We start from the raw sequence: 22749 nt of genomic DNA, 5'->3' as shown, positions 1-22749 counted from the left end.
CGCCGTGAGGCGACCTGCAAGTCGTGCCGCCCCTGTGTGAACCGGGGCTAACAATACAACCTGCACTCAGGAATATAATTACAACAACCAATATATAATATAAACATGACCTGAAAATTAGACACCTAGAATTACTCAGTGCCCACCCAGACTTTTCAGGTTAGACTTGCCGTCTGCAAGCTCACACATTACAATGCACATTATCATAATTATAAGCACAGCCCACAAGGGTAGTGTGCTAGTTGACAATAGCTGAGTTAATTAGCACAAATAACAAATGGGTGAAAGACCCTTAGGAGGCACACTAGAACTACTTGCAATAAACACATAGCAGACAAGTCCAGACAGGTGGCTTGCTGATGACATCAGCATCTGCTACGAGCCCCACAGTGTGAAGCCGTCCTTGCTTGAAATAGGCATATAGGTCCTTAACATGGATCCCAGGGTCTGTGTATCCTGGGGAGACATGGACTTGAACCCAAAGTAACATTACTCCAAGGGTCCGCAGGCATACACCTTAAAAATAGTAGTGTTCCCTTAAAAGCCAGGGCCCATAGTTAGTAGGCAAGAGGTTAGCATTCAGTCCTCTCCAAAAGCCTCTGTCCCAAGAGAGTCTCTTACAGATTGGACACTCTTATCCAGAACAAGAATCCGGAACAAGAAGTTGCCTGTCCCTTTAGCAAGGAGGGACAAGCTAGGTGAATGAATACATGGATATAGAGGAATCGATTAGCCATGATACTATAGCTACAGCCACAACATGTGAGACCAACATTAAAAGGCAAGGAAAAAAAAAAAACATTTTTATTGTGGTCTTCCCCTGCTGCACATTTTCTCTAACTTCCTGTCTAGTAAAACACCCACAAAGCATTAAGTGAGAAAAAAAATCTTTAATGGGCCCCTGAATAGCAGTAAAACCCTAAGGCTCGGTTCACACTACCGCGACTTGGGATCCGACTTGTAAGCCCTCAAGTCGCCCCAAGTCGCCCCAGAAAGAGATTCACATTACAGTGCATGGGAGCGTCTTAATAGACACTACTGAAGTCGCTCCGACTTCAGAGCGTACTCCCTGTACTACTTGGATCCGACTTTGATCCGACTTCAGCCTATTGACTATCATTGAAGTCGGATCGCCGTCTCGCATGATCCGACTTCGGCATGCGACTTGTGCTCAAATGATCTTGAGGGGAACTCCGCGCCAAATTTTAAATAAAAATCCGGCATGGGTTCCCCCTCCAGGGGCATACCAGGCCCTTGGGTCTGGTATGGACCTTGAGGAGAACCCCCTACGCCGAAAAAACGGCGTGGGGGGTCCCCCCCAATCCATACCAGACCCTTATCCGAGCACGCAGCCCGGCCGGACAGGAATGGGGGTGGGGACGAGCGAGCGCCCCCCCCCCCCTCCTGAACCGTACCAGGCCGCATGCCCTCAACATGGGGGGTTTGGTGCCTTGGGGGAGGGGGGCGCGCTGCGGCCCCCCCCACCCCAAAGCACCTTGTCCCCATGTTGATGAGGACAAGGGCCTCTTCCCGACAACCCTGGCCGTTGGTTGTCGGGGTCTGCGGGCGGGGGGCTTATCGGAATCTGGGAGCCTCCTTTAATAAGGGGGCCCCCAGATCCCGGCCCCCCACCCTATGTGAATAGGTATGGGGTACATGGTACCCCTACCCATTCACCTAGGGAAAAAAGCGTCAATAAAAAACACAGTACACAGGTATTTAAAATAATTTATTAGGCAGCTCCGGGATCTTCTTCCGACTCCGGGGGTCTCTCCGGCGTCTTCTCCCGGTGTCCGCATCTTCTGCCGGCTCCACCGCTATCTTCTGGCGCTCTTTTGCCAGCGGTGGTCCGGACCTCTGGATCATCTTCTTCCCTCTTCTCTTCCAGAGATGTTGACACGACGCTCTCCCCAGCCAGAATGGTTTCTGTGCGCTCTGCAAGGGACTTATATAGGCGGTGACCCCGCCCCCTTATGCCGTCACAGTCCCTGGGCATGCTGGGTCTGTGACGTTTTAGGAGGCGTGGTCACCGGGTGATGACCACGCCCCCTTATGACGGCACAGCCCCAGCATGCCCTGGGACAGTGACCTCATAAGGGGGCGGGGTCACCGCCTATATAAGTCCGTTGCGGAGTGTTCAGAGACCATTCCAGCTGGAGAGAGCGTCGTGTCAACATCTCTGGAAGAAAAGAAGAAGGCAGAAGTCCGGACCACCGCTAGCAATTGAGCTGCAGAAGATAGCGGAGGAGCCGGCAGAAGATGCGGACACCGGGAGGAGACGGCGGAGAGACCCCCGAAGTCGGAAGAGGACCCCCGAAGTCGGAAGAAGATCCCGGAGCTGCCTAATAAATTATTTTAAAAAACCTGTGTACTGTTTGTTTTATTGACGCTTTTTTTCCCCTAGGTGAATGGGTAGGGGTACCATGTACCCCATACTCATTCACATAGGGTGGGGGGCCGGGATCTGGGGGCCCCCTTATTAAAGGGGGCTCCCAGATTCCGATAAGCCCCCCGCCCGCAGACCCCGACAACCAACGGCCAGGGTTGTCGGGAAGAGGCCCTTGTCCTCATCAACATGGGGACAAGGTGCTTTGGGGTGGGGGGGCCGCAGCGCGCCCCCCTGCCCCAAGGCACCAACCCCCCCCATGTTGAGGGCATGCGGCCTGGTACGGTTCAGGAGGGGGGGGGCGCTCGCTCGTCCCCACCCCCATTCCTGTCCGGCCGGGCTGCGTGCTCGGATAAGGGTCTGGTATGGATTGGGGGGACCCCCCACGCCGTCCTTTCGGCGTAGGGGGGTTCCCCTCAAGATCCATACCGGACCCAAGGGCCTGGTATGCCCCTGGGGGGGGAACCCATGCCGGATTTTTATTTAAAAATTGGCGCGGAGTTCCCCCTTAAGATTCATACCAAACACAGTGGCGGGGATCCAAGTCGGATCCCCGTTCATTGAAAGTCGGATCCACAAGTCGTGTTGAAGTCGGGTTGAAGTCGTGTTGCAAAGTCGCGTTGAAGTCGTGTTGCCCCTGTGTGAATCGAGCCTTAAGAGCTCCTAACCCTTCCACACTTCATTTAAAACTAAAAAAAAATAAAAAAAAAAAAAAAAAGTTTGGGCTATACATACATGTTGGGACATCTGTAGATTGATTCAATAAACAGTAACAAATGATTTTCTTGCGCTCAATTTAACTTAATTTCAACAACTATTCATTTCATACACAAATATAGCATTGCTGTGCAACGGTTACTTTTTTACATGAAGTGGTTAGTTATTCATTTGCAAACATTTTCATTAAATCGTTTTTATTGAAATGCTATATTATCTGCACCTCATAGAAATTCACAATTTAGAGCAAAGGCTAGTGAGACACAGTATGCTTTAGAGCCCTTTCACACTGGGGCGGTTTGCAGACGCTATTGCGCTAATAATAGCGCCTGCACACCGACCCAAAAGTGCCGCTGCCTTAATTCCAGTGTGAAAGCCCCGAGGGCTTTCACACTGGAGCGATGCGCTGGCAGGACGGTAAAAAAAAGTCCTGCCAGCAGCATCTTCGGAGCGGTGAAGGAGCGGAGTGTATACCGCTCCTTCACCGCTCCTGCCCATTGAAATCAATGGGACAGCGCGGCTATACCGCCGGCAAAGCGCCTCTGCAGAGGCACTTTGCGGTGGTATTTAACCCTTTCTCAGCCGCTAGCGGGGGGTAAAACCGCCCCGCTAGAGGCCGCATACCGATGGTAAAACGCCGCTAATAATAGCGGCGATTTACCGCCGACACCGCCCCCGCCCCAGTGTGAAAGGGCTCTAAATGAGTGAAAATCTGTGTCATAAATGTTGAGAATGTTACTTTTACATACAAAAGGCAGGAAAAAAAAAACGAAAGTCGAAACTGGAAAATATGCAAAAGCATAACAATTTACTAAGCTATTACATTAGGATCAGTATCCATAAAAAAAAAAAAAAATAAATAAATAAAAAAACATTTTCATTTTAGTCCAATGAAATTTGAAAATGACAGTTCCATGCCTAAAAATACAGTGCTTAGGCTTGTGTTCTAGGTTTGTGAATCGAGCCTATGCTGTGGGCTCCATTCACAAAGCTAAGAACACCAGGAAAGGGGTCTTTATTTTCAAGTGCAGTCCAAAGAAATCTGAAAATTACTGGTCACATGGCTAAAAAGAGAGCCTTGAGGTGATGTAAAGAGTTTGTAAACTGAGCTGTGTGCGCATTATGCTTTAATGAACTGAACCACCATCAAATCAGTAAAGAACCCATGTAACATTGGTGGCAGAAAAATAGTATGTCAATCCAAGTTGCAGCAGTAACTAGAACTAATCATTGCCCTGATTTATAAGAAAACATGCCTGTCATGTACGCTTCCAGCATGATTTACCAATATCTGGGTTTCTTCTTTCTATGTTAAAATACTGGCCTCATTAACATTTCTCTGTTTGTAAAGGGGGAAATGTTACAAGATTCAGCCAAAACCACTTTCCACAGCATATCAACACCAAAACGTAGGGGTATCAGTGGCATTCATGGATTTATTAAACTCTTCATGCCGCGCCGCACACAAATATGCGGCCTCTCGACATGGTGCCAAGCAGCCGCATATTTGCCTGCAATAGCGCTGATAGAACTGTGCCGAGAGCGCGCACCCTGCATGCTCCTGGCAAAGCTCCTGTTTGCTGCTTGCGATCGGGAGCTTTCCGATCATGTGATAAGCCGTCCCCCAACATGCTTAACCCCTTAAAGGGCTGGCATGTGCCAGCTCTAAGGGTTTAATTACGGGGCTGCACTTGAGACTCTGAATCTCCATGTGCAGGAGCCCAAACAGCAGAGTGGGACCAGACTGGAGAATACAGAGGTCTATTCAAATGGAAAACAGCCAGAGTAGGACTGTACCAGCAGGACTTTGTACAAATATACACGTCCCTGAAACTATTTACTGTTACACAATACAAAAAAATGGCAAGATCCAGTTAAAAAAAAAGGTGATCCCAATTCTTATGTAGTAGGTGTTAAGCTGGCCATACGTTGTACAATTTTCCTTTAGATTTAACAAAACCACATCATATGAGGCCAAACCTAAACACTTTCAATGTGTATGCAATCAGGTAGGCCCTTGCATTACATAGTTAAAGATAAATCTAAAGGAAATGGAATAAGAAAATTGTATAATATATGGCCAGCCTTAAAGTGATGTTCCACCCTAAAAAAAAAAAAAAAAAAAAAAAAAAAAAAAATGCATGAATGTGTCTAAAACAAAAAACTAAAAAAAAAAAAAATTTCCAAATTTTTTAAAACTTACCTCTAAATGCCTGTTAGGGGGTCCCTCGTAGTCTGCCTCTTTCAGTGCCTGGGCTGGTGACATCACTTCCCCTCGGCACAGGAAGGGCTTAGCTCTGCTCCCTCCCTGTTGTCAATCATCTGGGACCCATTACAGGTCACAGATGACTGAGCGGCCAATCACGGCACGCGGCGCAGCTCGCGCATGTGCAGTGGGTACCCGGCTGTGAAGCCGCAGCCCGGCGCCCACAGTTGCAATGCCAGCGCCGCTGAACGGAGGGGGAGACGAGCGGGGCTTCTATCCCCCGCATCGCTGGACCCTGGGATAGGTAAGAGTCCAATTAAAAGTCAGCAGCTGCAGTATTTGTAGCTGCTGACTTTCAATTTTTTTTTTTAAATGGGAACTCTTCTAAGTGTGTCACCATCCATAACAAATTCTGTGAGATCTTTGTAGATATTGTGAATGTTTTTTTTTTTTAAAGAACATGAAACACTTCTATACTGAATGTCTATGTTATTTATATAAATATCCAGCCAAATACTATTGATAATTCAAAGGTCTACGCTAAGTAAAGAAAAATAAAATAATCCAATTAAAAACTCAACGCTTTCCCTCTCCCGTCTTTTAGACAGGTGAAGGTGAGCTTTAAATTAAATCTGTGTAATCTTGGTCAGAGCTACTAACATTTGACACTTTGAAATGATGCTCAATACTGCCATTGGCCAACCTAAACCATGTAGTTGCTAAAAATTCATTCAATGCCCCATTTAGTGTGGTCATTCATAGCTCTATCTCGAAATGGATGCTCACTAGCAGGAGATGATGTGTTAATTCATTTTTACCCAGGGCGCTGCCATTTCAATCAGAGGTCATCCAGCACGGTCAACTTGTTCAAAGTGAAATTCAAGAACTATAGTATGCATGAATAAAAAATGCTGATCTCAATTAATCAAAAAAAAATGTGTATGTCTTTAGTGACATTGTCCAATTAATATGTTCAGACAAAGCGCAGGTGACTTGAAAAAGGGAAGGTTACATTAAGGATTAATGATCCCCCTGGATGTAAGACCCTCTGTTCTATTTGGTAGTGCTAAACTCTGGAGTAATTGCAAACCCATGTGGATTCCTCAACTATGCGGGCATCTTTAATTCTCTTTGAATGCAAAACCGAAGTTCTATCTCAGTCCTAACCGTGAGTACATTTTAAAACAATCCAACAAAGCATTTTTTTAAATCAAAGTGAAAAATGCATGTGTGCTCTCTAGCGGAACACTTGTGAAGTTAACCACATAGTGACCGATTGTCATGCAAATCAGGCATTTACATACATTCCTGATAATCAGCCTTGTGCTTTACATATCTACAGTATCTCACAAGAGTGAGTACACCCCCCACATTTTTGTAAATAGTTTATTATTTCTTTTCCTGTGAAAACACTGAAGAAATGACACTTTGCTACAATGTAAAGTAGTGTACAGCTTGTATAACAGTGTAAATTTGCTGTCCCCTCAAAATAACTCAACAGTCATTAATGTCTAAACCGCTGGCAACAAAAGTGAGTACACTCCTAAGTGAAAATGTCCAACTTGGGCCCAATTAGCCATTTCCCTCCCCAGTGTCATGTGACTCGTTAGTGTTACAAGGTCTCAGGTGTGAATGGGGAGCAGGTGTGTTAAATTTGGTGTTAGCGCTCTCACTCTCATATACTGGTCACTGGAAGTTCAACAAGGCAAAGAAGTCTCTGAGGATCTGAAAAAAAGAATTGTTGCTTTACATAAAGATGGCCTAGGCTATAAGAAGATTGCCAAGACCCTGAAACTGAGCTGCAGCACGGTGGTCAAGACCATACAGCGGTTTAATAGGACAGATTACACTCAAAACAGGCTTTGCCACGGTCAACCAAAGAAGCTGAGTGCACTTGCTCAGTGTCATATCCAGAGGTTGTCTTAGGGAAATAGATGTATCAGTGCTGCCAGCATTACTGCAGAGGTTGAAGGGGTGGGGGAAAAGCCTGTCAGTGCTCAGACCATATGCCGCACACTGCATCAAATTTGTCTGCATGGCTGTCGTCCCAGAAGGAAGCCTCTTCTAAAGATGAATCACAAAAAAGCCTGCCAGCAGCTTGCTGAAGACAAGCAGAATAAGGACATGGATTACTAGAACCATGTCCTGTGGTCTGATGAGACCAAGATAATCTTATTTGGTTCAGATGGTGCCAAGTGTGTGTGGCGTTAACCAGATGAGGAGTACAAAGACAAGCAAGTCTTGCCTACAGTCAAGCATGGTGGTGGTGTCATGGTTTGGGGCTGCATGAGTGCTGCCGACACTGGGGAGCTACAGATCATTGAGGGAACCATGAATGCCAACATGTACTGTGACATACTGAAGCACAGCATCATCCCCTCCATTCAAAGACTGGGCCACAGGGCAGTATTCCAACATAACGACCCCAAACACACCTTCAAGACGACCACTGCCTTGCTAAAGAAGTTGAGGGTAAAGGTGATAGACTGGCCAAGCGTGTCTCCAGAGCATTTGTGGGGCATCCTCCAATGGAAGGTGGATGAGCGCAAGGTCTCCAACATTCACCTGCTCCCTGATTTTGTCATGGAGGAGTGGAAGAGGACTCCAGTGGCAATCTGTGAAGTTCTGGTGAACTCCATGCCCAAGAGGGTTAATGCAGTGCTGGAAAATAATGGTGGCCACACAAAATATTGACACTTTGGGCCCAATTTGGACATTTTTACTTAAGGGTGTACTCCCTTTTGTTGCCAGCGGTTTAGAAATTAATGGCTGTGTGTTGAGTTATTTTGAGGGGTCAGCAAATTTACACTGTTATGCAAGCCGTACACTCACTACTTTACATTATAGCAAAGTGTCATTTCTTCAGTGTTGTCACATGAAGATTTAATAAAATATTCACAAAAATGTGAGGCGTGTACTCACTTCTGTGAGATCATGTATATAACTTGTAAAGTCTTTTTCAGGACTGAGCCCAGAAGTTGGCAGGTATGGAGGGCGGTGTTAAAGGATCAAGCCTAGTACACACTATCAGGTTTTTTCGTTCAAGAAAAAAAAAACCGATAGCTCAGGTTGGAGCCGCTGATCTAATGTTATAGCGCTATTTTGTTCTCACAGGGGGGCGGCCCGCGGTTTTAGCCATTGGCTGAGAGCGCTGATCGGGAGCCAGTTGGCTGCTGGTTTTTCAGCATGCTTGTCTGACACAAGCCAGCCAAATGGCTGGCTGCCATACACAGAGCCTGAATGTTGCCTGGTTTTTATTGAACTGGCCGTTGTCACCCGACATTCGGCCCATGTGTAAGTAGAGCTGCACAATCAACTATTAAAAAATCATGATCTCGATTCAAACCCCTTGACAATCTCTATTGCAGAGTTTGCTGATTCTTTCATATAACAAGTGGAGAGACTTATCTGCTCACTCAGCTGTCAAAAGAAAACATCTAGGCAGTCTGCCAAGTTTTTAATATGAAACATTGTAACTAACTTTTCCTTCTTAGATCAAAGGGCTAAACTTCTGTGTGTAAAGAAAAAAATCCAGGCAGTCCACCAAGTTTTTAACAACAGTGTAAATGCAGGAAGTTTAACCACTTAAAAGTCTAAATCTTTTTCTGACACTTGTTTCTTTAGTTAAAATCAATATTTTTTGCTAGAAAATTACTTGGAACCCCAAAACATTATATATATTTTAGAGACCCTAGGGAATAAAATGTCAATTGCTGCAATATTTTATGTCACACTGTATTTGCCCAGCGGTCTTTCATACGCAATTTTTTGGGAAAAAATACACTTTAATGAAAAAAAAAAAAAAAAACAATAAAAAACAACAGTAAAAAGTTAGCCCAATTTTTTGGTTTTTAAACAAAAGTAAAATACCAAAGCATTGTAATACTCTCCTGTAGCCTGTGCAGTGTTTACTAGTTATGAAAGTCACACCCATTTATAATGGGGTAGTGCTATAGTCAAGTTGGAGTACAGAATCTGTTGAAAGTTTACTCAAAGGAAATAATGAAAGACTACAAAAAAATCCTCCTTCCATTCTTCAAATTAAGCTGGCCATATATGAATCGAAATTAGGCAGCTTCAGCAGGGACTTGCCACATTGCAATTCATGCATGGGGACAGTGGTTGTACAGAAGTCAATTGCTACACGACCAGCATGTCAGATAAATGCTGGTCGATCAGCACCACTGATCAGTGTATACTGACAGCAGAGAGCACAACAGCTCAGTGGGAATGATTTCCCCGGTCACCTTGAATGTTTGGATGGAGGAATAAGGTCATTTGTTTTGTTCAACTCACTGGTTGAATGAAAACCACTGAAATCATTTATGGGCTGCTTTAGGCCTGATTCACACCTATGCATTTTTAGTGCTTTTTGCATTTTGCAGATTTGCACTACAGAACGTGTTCCATAGGAAACCATGTTAGATGGACTGTAGTGCAAATGTGCAAAATGCAAAAAGCACTAAAAATGCATAGGTGTGAATCCAGCCTTAGATAGCATGTACCTTATGACTATGTAATATAAGAAGCTGTAATATGAGCTCCGATTCAGCCCTAAAAAATGTCATGTGACCTGGGCTTTTTGTTCATGAAATAGCATTGGAAGTAGCATTCTCTCCAGAAAAGATAAGTATTGCCGACCATTATTTACTGTATCTGTTTAAGAAAGACTGTGGACATAACATTAAAATGAACCTGTTTAATTCTTATTAGTTAGTAAAGTAATGGGTGAATGGCATAAGGTGCCTTTAAGTACTTTTTAAATAAATAGTTTTCAGGAAACCCCCATGTTAGGCACGCTGACAGCAGAATTGGACTTAACATGTCCAAGTTTGAGCAAATTCTCACTCAACATTCAACAGTACAATATCCAAGCCTAAGAGGTCAACAGAGGATTTGGGATTGGACTGTTAAATGGTAAGGCACAAGGCTTAGCTCAAGAGGGGTGGAGAACGGAGGAAATTCGTTTAGATCCAAGTTAAGGCCAACTTTTTGGACAATGTCCCCACAATTGGCAGCCCACAAAAAATTTTTGCCACTTATTGTGACTGATATTTAACCTTATTATTTTATATACTAATGTACATTAGACAGGCTCATTCTAAAATTTGGGTACAAGTCTAAATGCTTGGTAAATCGCCTAAAAGTGCTTTCAGGTTTTGCCGGCACAGCCTCTTTAAAAAATGTATAAATGCAGTACTCCATGAAATATATTAATTATTTTAGAACCATTTGTTTCCTGACTTGCCATCAACAGTGGATTAATTCAGACAACAATGATTCCCTCTGAGGACTATGTTTTCAATTACAATAAAAAGTAGCACTTTTTCATTAATACGGTTTCAATTTAAAGTTTTCTATATAAGAAGTTCTAATATGTTTCTGGTTCATAAATATTTTCATATACAATCTTTAGAATTGATGAAACATTTCACGGCTGACTATTTTCCCTGTTTGCCTATAAAAACGTACAGCTTTGTATTGTTTATTCTTATATTCTGTTAACACTTTTAACAATAGGAAGCATTGGTAAAAACTTTCCAAATGGCTTATTTGTTGAAATTGTTCTATAATACTGTGGGTGTAAAATCGCTTACAAGTTATCTCCACTAACATCTAGCTCAGACAGATGTCCAATTAAACGTGACTTTGCTAATAGACACAAAAAAAAAAAAAAACACAACACTACAAGCACAATGCAAACTAAGATTAGCATTAACTAAAGCTGGCCATACACTAGTAGAATTTAGTTTGAAAACATATGTCCGATTTTCTTATGGTTAGTGGGGTCAAAGTGATGATTGTTTTTGACTGTAGGTGACATGAAAATTCCAAAAAGCAGAATGGAAATAGTTTTTTCAAAAGAACAATTAATAACAGTGTATGTGGTTTACGTTCAGGAAGTTATTTTATACCAAAAAGCATATGAAAAAAGCAACAAAACTTTGAAGTCGTTTTTAACAAGATTACATTCTGTTGGCATTATCAAATGTACTGCCAAGATTTCCTGTACATAAAAAATTACCAGAGTGTATGGACACCTTTAAGTATAGCTAAAGCTTGTTTGGCTGCACTTTTCCTGTGGATCACAGGAGTGCAGTTCATTCTGCACTCCTGTGACCAGTTTTCAGCAGATAGTGGGCTGAAGCCTGCTGTTGGCTGACGTCACAGAGCTGGTGCAAGCTGGAGAAAGATTTCAATACTCACCAGTCTGGTGGGGCCAATGCAAGCGCTCTTCCAGAGCTATAGCAGCCAAGGAACATCGCATAATTCTAGTTGTTGCAGATGCCTGTGTCCCCAACTGTATCACCCACTTCGTTACAACTGTGTCCTATAGTAAGTGGCAGAGTGCACCACAGCGTGTAGTGATGGACCAGACATCCAACATACTTGGATATTTGGATATCAATAGCGGATGAAAACGATAAAATAAGGACTGCAGTCATCACCACCACACCAAGTTTTACTAATCTTCTTTTGCAGGGTACTTGTAGTTTAATTACTTTTGGCTAGCATGGAGAGGGGTAGTTTCCTCAGTTACATGGATATCAGGTGGTATCGAGCAGTTCAATTGAAACCAGCTGACATTCGGCCCCTGTGTATGGCAGCTGGTCCGACAGAAGCATGGCCAAACGTTGGGCTTCTGTCGAAGGGGCATGATTAAAAAAGGTCTGCTGATCGGCATTCGATCAGTGCCCTCACCCAATGGCTGAAAGTACTGACCGCTGTGTTCTGGTGGTGGTGGGGGAGGGGGGTTGTCCCCCTGTCAGAACACAATAGCTCAGCGGGGAGATCTCTCTACTAACATTGGATTGTTAGTACATGATCTCGTCCCGAGCTCTTCAGTTTTTTTCGTTCAGCCCACGGGGTTGAACGAAAAAAGCAGATAGTGTGTACTAGGCTTAAGCAGATGGCTTACTAGAAACCAAAATAGAAGTAATGAAAGTTTGCAAACTAGTGGAGAAACATTTAAATAAAACAAATTCTCTAGTAGATGGAAAAACAGTACAGCATAATTTTAGAATTACCATATATACAGTATATGCACTTTAATATAGATGATACAAGCGCTTGCTACAGTACCGAAGGAGCTAAAAAAGCCCCTAACTATAAATATCAAAAACCCTACCTCTTTATTCTCAAAATTCTACATACACAAAAAAAATAAAACACTTCTGCTTTTATAAGAACTTTTTTTAAGACTTTTTAGGAAACTGAATGAAGAAACTAAAATTAAAAGTAGCAAGCAGCCTGAGTGTTACATACTTCAGTTCATGTTACCTCAATGCACAGTTGGCCATTGGGACATAAAGAAACGGTTTACTCTCCTGTCCTTTACTAAGGAATACATTCCTAGTTTTCTGGAATTGTGATAGATGAGAAGACATGTACATTTCTGGGGGAGCACATGTCTAATGGGTGTTTGAAATGGTCACGTTGTACTATGTTTGCAAGTGGAGGGCACACAGGCGGGGCAGGAGGACAAACAGAGGAGTCAGGAGGACAAACAGAGGAGTCAGGTAGGTACAAGGGTTTTCCCAAAGCAGAGCTGTGCAGGAAAGCTGCTGTAATACAGCTACCTGTTCTGGTACACTGATCCCACCCCGGCCCTCCTCTCTTGGCACGGAGGAGAGAAGATCAGCGCACTGAACACTGGCAGGTGAGCCTGAACCTGTCCTAGCAAATCCTAGGTGGCAGAGGCATTCCCCACCCTACAACAAGGGGCGGGATGCAATGCCTCTGTCTATGCTTTCCAGACTGAGAGCTCAGGCAACAAGAGGCCTAAGCTCATCCCTTCTCTGCGGGAAGTGGAGGGAGAAGCACTTGTAGGTCGGCATGCTGGGGACTTTATTGTGATCCACCTGTCACAGCCCCGTTGTGCTGTTAAAGAAGGATATAATGCATCCAAATGGGCATCCCAACACCATAACACTCACCTCATGCCTTCTGTTGAGCTGTTCTGATGATTTCGGTACAGCTGAGGAACACCAAGCATAGCCTCTGTGAATACTGCTAGAAAGCCCAGTGTCTCTACATAGAGCACAGAGTCTAGGGATAGATAAGTGATATATCCAACAACAGCAGTGAACGCCAGCACACACTGCATGTAGTCTGTAAATCTGCTCCAGTGCCAGAAGAAGTTCATATCAAAATCTGCAACAACAGAAGTCAAGAGGAGTCAAAAACCAATCAAAAATAAGATTTGTACAGCGATAAAACAATCATAGATTAGATACCTAATGTAATGTATAGCTTTGTAGTATAAAATTTTCTTATACATAACGTTCAGAATTAAAATCCAAAAAGTTTGGAATATTTTTTTCCTCATTTTAGTAGAGTAAAGCTCAATATCTCAAGCTAGAACATGCATTGATGAGTTAGGGGAGTGACGACTCTTCTTCCCTTAATTCCCTCCCTGCCTGCTGTGCCAACTGGAGCTTCGATCAAAGAGAGACAGCCTGATCTCACACAGCTTCTGCTTTACTCTCTTTTGAATCCTGTGTCATGGAGGGATGGTTTTACCATATGTGCAGACTGCACAAGGGCCCTCTGGGTTTTAAAGGCTCATTTACCCTATACTGCAAGTGGGTTGGGCAGATGATGGCATTCCCTTCCGCTGTCATGTAGACCCGGAGATTGCTTATTTCCAGGGCAGATGAGAAGCAGGTGCCATGAGACATGCAGAATGCTTGTTCCATATCCTCTTTACATCATATGGACTACAGGCAGTGTTTGTCGTCTCACCTCAGTGGCTTATATGAATCACAAGAGAGGTTGGGATATTACCAATATATTATTATTTAAAGTAGAACTTAACCCAAAACCTTTTTTGTTTAGAGGATTAGTAAGGTTTTGAACTAGTTTTTTTTTTATTGCTGTCTGTGTGTCTATTTGGGAATGTATCACCAAGAAAATCCAAAGTTCCATCATTTTCTGCAGAAGAACGAATGATAACTGGTGGGATTTCTCCTCACTTTGCAGAGATTTTCTCTCAGTCCATGTGCTATTTTCTATGGTGCTAACACATCCCCACTCAGATACAAAAAAATTGAAGAAAAAAAAAAAAAATCAGTAGGGCAGATGAGAGGGGTGAGCATAAGGACAGGGGGTCAGCAAGGCAGTGTAAAGGGGGAGGTGGGGTCAGAAAGGCACAGTACAGAGGGGTCAGGAGGGCCTGATAAGGGGGGCTCAGACCAGCAACGGAGGTCATGGAGGGAACACTATAGGCGGGGGGGGGGTCGTGGAGTGCACACAGAGGCATCAGGAGGACATGGTACTGGGGGTCAGCTGGGCACACAGAGGGGTCAGGAGGGTATGGTACAAGTATTTTCCTGATGCAGAGCGGCGCAGGAAAGCTGCTGTGGCACAGCAAGCTGTTCTGGTGCTCCGATCCTGCTGGTCCTCATCTCTCTGCACATGATATCACCCACAAACATACCCACTTAAATGAACTGGAGCGGAGGGCCAGAGGGGATCAACACAGTGCACAGTGGAATGTGAGCCCAAACTTGTTGCTAGTAAATCCTAAGCAGCAGAGGCACTCCCCACTCACAGGCACATATTAAAAGGGGCGTGCTGCGGGGGGCAGGAAATGCCTCTGCTTCCATTTATTTTTAACCAAGCAACTATGATCAATTATCTGGTAAATGCAGATTAAAATGGACATGCAGATCTAGGAAAGCAGACTTCAACAGTCCCTTTAAAAAAAGAAATATCAAGTTAGCACCTAAAGATCACTAAACTTCTCATGTCTGTATTCACTCAAACACAATCGATCTCCATTGTCAGAAGTTATTTGTGGTATGGGTTGTTATTTGATATCTGAAGACTCCATTTCAGAATGTAATATCTTGAAAATGACAAAAGGACAAGGTCATCCTGCATAATTGCTTGTTACACATTTAACGTCTGATGAGTGGTATTTATTTTGATCAAGAAAACCACTACAAATCCATTTGAAAAATGACACCATTTTTAATTAAACTAAAAACGGAAGCGATCTCTAGTCGGCAAACAACACGTGGCATTTCAACATCTAATGCCATGTCAATTATTTGTATCCTCAAAGTCAGAAGGTTTAGAATAGAAAGCTACGGCAGTCATTCCGCTGACTACACATGCATCAATTTTGCAACACAACAGGTGCACTTAAAGCACATCTAAACCCAAAAACAAAAATGTTATATATTACAGATCTAAGCACTGGTAGGCAGTAATAAGTTACTTTTTGTGCTTGGAGTTTAGAAACCCCAAAAAAACAAAAAAAAAAAAAAAAAACGCATCTAAAGCCAAATCTTTCAGTTTTAGTTCGAGATGGGAAAGAAGACTGTTGCCTCACTTTGGAGAGATTTCCTTTTACTTTGTGATGTGTTTACAGGACAGGAAGTGAAGGACTAAATGTATTCCTTCGGAAAGAGTTTAAAAAAAAAAGGGACAGAAAATATACCTCTTACTCTTTCCAAAACTTAAAAAAACAAATAAGCAAATAAACACTCAGGCTTAAGATATATTTTACTCCCACTTCCCCTGCTCTCTACACTCATGTGCTCTTCGCTCCCGGGTGCACCATTCCACTGCCAGAGTGAAGTGAAATGCAGAGTTATGCACAAAATAAAGAGGCTTTCCCATGATGCCAACATGGCGTGGGACTATTTTGCCAGTCCACACAAGACTTTTACTGCAGCAGGAGAGACAAAAAAAATATAATTGTTGCAAAGATGTCATTACCACTTGAGCTCCGGAAGGTTTTACCCCCTTCATGACCAGGACATTTTTTTGCTATTCGGCACTGGGCTGCTTTAACTGGTAATCAAAGAGGAGCTCTCTTTTGGTGGTATTTGATCACCACTGGGGTTTTTATTTTTTGCAATCTAAACAAAAAAAAAGACTGAAAATGTTGAAAAAAAAAAAAAACAAAAAACAATTTTCTACCTTCTGCTATAAAACTTATCCAATGAAAAAAAAAAAAAATTAATTTCTTCATAAAATTTGGTCCAAAATGTAATCTGCTACATGTCATTGGTAAAAGAATAAAAAAAAAAATCTCAATAATGCCGCGTACACACGAGCGGACTTGCCAATTGGCTAAACTAAATTTAGAACATGTTCTATATCTGAGTCCGTCAGAAAAGCTGACAGAAAAAGTCAGATGGGGCATACACACAGTCGGAACGTCCGACCAAAAGCTCCCATCGGACTTTTTCCGTTGGGAAATCCGGCCGTGTGCACGCGGCATGAGTGTATTATTGATTGGTTTGCGTGAATGTGATAGCGTCTACAAACTATGGGATAGAGATACTGAAATGTTCATGTACAGTGGATATAAAAAAAGTCTACACACCCTTGGTAAAATGTCAGGTTTATGTGATGTAAAAAAAAAAAAAAAAAAAAAAGATACAAAGATAAATCATTTTAGAAGTTTTTTCCACCTTTAATGTGACCTATAAACTGTACAACTCAATTGAAAAACAAACTGAAATCTTTTTTTTGGGGTGGGGAGTAAAACTAAAAAACTAAAATACTAAAATATGGTTGCATAAGTGTGCATCCCCCCTTATAACTGGGGCCGTGGCTGTGTTCAGAATTAAGCAATTACATTCAAACTCATGTTAAATAAAAGTCAGTACACACTTGGCATCATTTAACCACTTGCCTACAGGGCACTTAACCCCACCCCCCTTCCTGCCCAAGCCATTTTTTTAGCTTTCAGCGCGGTCGCATTTTAAATGACAATTGCACTGTCGTGCTACACTGTACCCAAATAAATGTTTTATCATTCTCTTCACAAAAATAGAGTTTTCTTTTGGTGGTATTTAATCACTGCTGGGTTTTCTTTCTTTTTGTAAAAAATAAGACCAAATATTTTGGGAAAAAAAATGTTCTTTACTTTTTTTCTGTCAGTAAATTTTGTAACGAAGTAATTTCACCTTCACTGATGTGTGCTGATGAGCACTGATAGGCTGAACTGGTGGGCATTTATGAGGTGGCACTTATGGGCAATGATGAGGCGGCACTTCTGGGCACTGATCAGGAGGCACTAATATGCAGCACTTATGGGCACTGTTAGGTGGCACTGGTGCGCACTGATGGGCATTGATCGACAGCAGTGATGGGCAGCACTGATTGCCAGCATTGACTGGCATTGCTAATGGGCACTGATTGCTGGTATTGGCGGGCACTGATTTGTGACACTATATTGCTATAATGTAATCAGGGCACTGATGATCAGTGCCCTAATTACATTCCTAGATGTCCCCCAGCGCGGAGATGCCGCTGATCGGCTCTCCTCACCACACACTGTCAGCGTGAGGTGAAAAGAGCCGATTACTGGCATCTCCATGTTTACATGTGACTGGCTGTGATTGGACACAGCCGATCACATGGTTAAAGAGCCGCGGACGCGGTTCTTTACAGAGATCAGGGCTGCTAGGACACAGCGCAGCCGCTGCGCACCCCAGAGGGCGCGCGAGAGTGGCTGTTCTGGGACGCCGTCATTTGACAGCGTCCTAGAATGAGAGCCGCCCTGCCGTCTTGACGGTGGGTGGGCAGCAAGCAGTTAAAGTGCCTCTGATTAACCCCAAATAAAGTTTAGCTGTTCTAGTAGGTCTTTTCTGACATTTTCTTAGTAGCATCCTACAGCAAAAGCCATGGTCTGCAAAGAGTTTCCAAAGCATCAGAGGGATCTCATTGTTAAAAAGGTATCAGTCAGAAGAAGGGTACAAAAGAATTTCCAAGGCATTAGACATACCATGGAACACAGTGAAGACTCATCATCAAGTGGAAAAAATATGGCACAATAGTGACATTACCAAGAACTGTATGTCCCTCCAAAATTGATGAAAAGATATGAGGAAAACCGGTCAGGGAGGCTGCCAAGAGGCCTACAGCACCATTAAAGGAGCTGCAGGAACATCTGGTAAGTCCTGGCTGTGTGGTACATGTGACAACAATCTCCCGTACTCTTCATATGTCTGGGCTATGGGGTAGAGTGGCAAGCCTTTTCTTACAAAGAAAAACATCCAATCCCGGCTAAATTTTGCAAAAACACATCTGAAGTCTCCCAAAAGCATGTGGGAAAATGTGTTCTGGTCTGATGAAACCAAGGTTGAACTTTTTTGGCCATGATTCCAAAAGATATCTTTTGGCGCAAAAACAAACACTGCACATCACCAAAAGAACACCATACCCACAGTAAAACATGGTGGTGGCAGCATCATGCTTTGGGGCCGTTTTTCTTCAGCTGGAACGGGGCCTTAGTCAAGGTATAGGGAATTATGAACAGTTCAAATACCAGTCAATATTGGCACAAAACCTTCAAGCTTCTGCTAGAAAGCTGAACAGAGGAACTTAATCTTCCAGCATGACAACTACCCAAAGCATACATCCAAATCAACAAAGGAATGGCTTCACCAAATATCTGGAGCAGCGACCATCTTGCTGCACCTAAAGAAGGCCTGGTGATAGATATATAGGAGCAGCGAGGGAACATGTCCCCAACGAAAAGGACCACTGAGGCGGTGGATAAGACCCGCAGGCCAAAGATGGAGATGGCACGTGCTCAGCGGCGGTTCATCAGAGCGAGGACGCAGCCAAGGTCTTAGATGCCATTGCAATGCTGCAGGGAACACTCACCGCTAAAATAGATGAGGTCAAGATTGACATTTCCCTGCTGCGCCAAGACTTATCCAAGGTGAAAGATAGGGTAACCGAAGCTGAGACACGCATTGGAGCACCAGAGGACATCCTGCACCCCCTGAGCCACACTACTGAGGACCTACAACAACAGATCTATCAATTACACGCACACCAGGATGATATGGAGAATCGTTTGAGGCGATGCAACCTTCGGTTCATCGGTTTACCTGAAAAGGCGAGAGGTACCAATCCTGCAGAATACTTGGAATCCCTTCTGATTCAACATTTTGGAAAAGAGGCCTTTTCCGTCATGTTCGCAGTGGAACGGGCGCACCGCATTCCAGCTAAACCTCCACCTGTGGGTGCCCCCCCTCCAGGACCTTTATTGCCAAGTTTCTTAACTTTAAAGACAGAGATAAAATCCTGCGGCTGACCAGAGAGAAAGGCAATATCACCCTGGGCAACAATCAGGTTGCAGTGTTCCCTGATTTTTCTAATAAAGTCCAAAGAAAGCGTGCACAGTTCCAAGATGTTAAGAGGCGACTTAAGGTGATACACCTTAAATATGCCATGCTGTTTCTGGCCAGACAGAGTGGAGGATGATGGCAAAGGCCTATGTTTTGAAGACCTGAGGGTGGCAGCGCAGTGGTTGGAGCAACGCGGACGTCCGGATGGATGATCGGGCACTCTGCCGGTTACTGTGAGTACTGTTGACATTGGCAAAGGATGGTGGGCCCCAATTTTTTCTTTATCTGTAACTTTCGCTGTGGCGAGGTAGTCTCATCTTACCATTCATTTTTTTTTTGCACAAAGGCCTCAACCCCCCCCCCCCCTTTTTTTTTCTCCTCCTCTATTGTTTTTGCCTCTCCCCCTCATGTATACAACCCACGTAATACTAAATGTGAGACCGGAGTCTCCCCCATTTTGAAGACAGGAGACCCACTGCCTAGGTTGAACCCCTTGGGAGGGAGGAGGTTCTCAGCCTGTCGATACCCCTGGTTACAAGACTTTAGGCCTGAGGCCCACAGAATTTACTACCCTGAATGGGATACTATCCCCACAGCATGGCACAGTCAAGGAGACTTTTCTAGGGTTGAGGCCCCACAACAATACTATACCAGGATGACTCTATAGCCTTGCAGCGTGAGTATCACTCAGAGAAAGACATCAGACTTGCCTCGTGTCCTTTCCATGCTTCACACAGTGGAAAATTGTCCCCCAAATGTTTGCAACCCTTATTTTTTTCTCCTTTTTTTTCTTATCTTTACAGCTCAACAAATTTAAAGCTCTGTACCTTCAGCTAATGTTGATGGCTGGAAGCCGATTCATATACAGGTTGCAAGGGAATGTATGCTTCCACCAAGTTGGCGGGGATAAGAAGCTGGGAGGGAAGGAAAATGCCAGATGCCTTGTTCTGCACATTGGGAATGTTAGCACCGTTGCGCAATTGTTACTTACTTGGAATGTTTCTGAACAAGCATTAATAACATATGCAATATATCTATTGGGTCACGAAATGATGGTAATGTTGCGGGTATTGGGGGGGGGGGGCTGCCTTGCTGATGCGAATGCAATATATATGCAAACGAACACCATGGCGGACATTAAATTTATGATGTGGAATGTGTGGGGCATGCGAGATAAGATTAAAAGGACAGCAGTACTGCGATATCTGAAAGGTCAGAAAGTAGATATTGTCGCACTGGTGGAAACGCATGTCACAGGCCACTTACAGGCGGCCCCAAAGCATCCTTGGGTGGGGTGGACATACCACAGCACCCACACAAATATGTCTAGAGGGGTAACGGTACTGATAGTGAAATCTACACCTTTTGAGTTGGTCTCCATGGTGTTGGATCGGCAGGGTAGGTACCTCTTTCTGCATGCACTTGTGGGGGGAGAACCCTTGCTGATATTGGCTAGCTATATCCCCCCTTCATACAGGTCGGATGTGGTTGCAGAAGGCCTTGCATTTATAGCACTGTACCCATCCATACCAGCAGTGTGGCTGGGGGGTTTCAATCGGGGCGAACCACTGCACACTAGACTATACCATACATTGACGGAATTTGCCCGTATTGACGTATGGAGACATGCAAATCCCACGACTAGAGCATACACCTGCCACTCTGTAAGTCATAATACTATGTCCAGGACTGATTACATACTTGTTTCTAGGGCCCTTCTGCCTAAGGTTACAGGCTAAGGATTTGCTCCTAGGATCCTGTCAGACCACTGTCCGTGCCGGCTGACGGCATCTCTGCGATCAGCCTCTCCTGACAGGCATTGGTGGCTAAACCCTCACTGGCTATCCCTTCTATCGGACCATGACTCCATTGCCAGGGAGCTGTGAAAATATGTGGGGTGATCTGAAGAAAGCTGTGCACAGGAAATTCCCCTCGCAATATGACGGATTTGGAGTGTTTTTGCAAAGAAGAGTGGGCAGATATTACCAAGTCAAGATGTGCCATGCTGATAGACTCATACCCAAAAAGACTGAGTGCTGTAATAAAATCAAAAGGTGCTTCAAAGTATTAGTTTAAGGGAAGGGTGTGCACACTTATGCAACTAAATAATTTTTGTTTTTTATTTTTACTTCCCTCCACCTAAAAGATTTCAGTTTGTTGTTCAATTGAGTTGTACAGTTTATAGGTCACAATAAAAGGTGGAAAAAGATCTGAAATGATTCATCTTTCTCTCATTTTTTTTTACATCACAGAAACCTGACACTTTAACAGGGGTGTGTAGACTTTATATGTCCACTGTATTTATCTTTTATACTAGTAATGGCAGTGATCAACAACTTATAGTGGGACTGTGATAGTGCGTCGGAAAATCTGACACTAACTGATGCTGGGGGGGGGGGGGAAACGGACGGACATCACCAGTGATACTAATAAAGTGATCAGTGCTAATGATATGCTGTCACTGTACTAATAACAATGGCTGGGAAAGGTGTTCACATCTAGGGCGATCAAGGGGTTAAATGTGTGCCTAACAATGTTTACTATGTGTAATGTGTGCCGATCTTACCAAGCAATGTGCCGGTTTTTACTCCGCGTTTTGCAGGGAGAAAAAAAATGGCACCCCACTGTGGTCTCTAGAGAGCCCTGTGCTGTTTACCAACACAGGGCTCTCTTCTGTCATTCGCTCAGCAGGTCCCAGCCATAAAACACGGTCTGGGACCCACTGATTGGCTTGTGCTGCAGCGCAGCTCAAGCTTTAAGGTGTGTGTGCATGCGTGCGTGGATCCGGAAAAAAGTAGTGACATAGAGGAACGTTACCTTGCCTGTAAAAGCAGACTTGCTGCAGTATATGTAAAGCGACTGGTTGGCAAGCAGTCAATATTTGCAGAATTGACAGACGGTAGTTTCCTATAGCGATATGGCGAGAAGAATTACAAATTGTGTTGAGGGAAGCAGGCAGCTTACACACTTATGTGTCAGATCCATCAAGTGGCTTTGCACAGTGAAAGACCGAAAAGTTACAAATGGGCTCCAGGACAGGCAACTATAAAGTAGCTTTTTACAGGAGAATTGTTATTGCATGTTGCACCACTGTAACCACTTTTTAGCTTTATGCTTATAAGCACCGTGATCTCACAAAAGTACAGTACTGTTATGTATAGCATTGCTGGTCTGGTCATCAGACACTGCATATAATACATCTTAGGAGAGCGTAACTGCCCTAGTCCAGCAGAAAAGACACCATCAGGTGGAAAACAAATTTTCCCTTTTCTTTTTTTCCTTTTTTTTTTTACCAATAAATGAAAAAAAAAAAATCTCCAGTTCCTTTATGTACGTAG

General features: G+C 43.7%; 1 protein-coding gene across 2 annotated transcripts in view; it reads right to left on the bottom strand.

The window, feature by feature from the left end:
* The window catches only part of SLC66A2 (solute carrier family 66 member 2), a 201365-nt gene that overhangs the window by 43333 nt on the left and 135283 nt on the right, over window positions 1–22749 (bottom strand). For both annotated transcript variants that reach the window (XM_073631201.1, XM_073631202.1), the window contains one exon: window positions 13247–13463. In XM_073631201.1, the coding sequence (XP_073487302.1) occupies window positions 13247–13463 (217 nt within the window). The remainder of the gene's footprint in view (window positions 1–13246; window positions 13464–22749) is intronic.

The sequence above is a fragment of the Aquarana catesbeiana genome, linkage group LG05, assembly GCF_042186555.1.
Source record: "Aquarana catesbeiana isolate 2022-GZ linkage group LG05, ASM4218655v1, whole genome shotgun sequence".
NCBI classification, from domain to species: Eukaryota; Metazoa; Chordata; class Amphibia; order Anura; family Ranidae; genus Aquarana; species Aquarana catesbeiana.
This window is presented reverse-complemented; position numbering and strand designations above follow the sequence as displayed.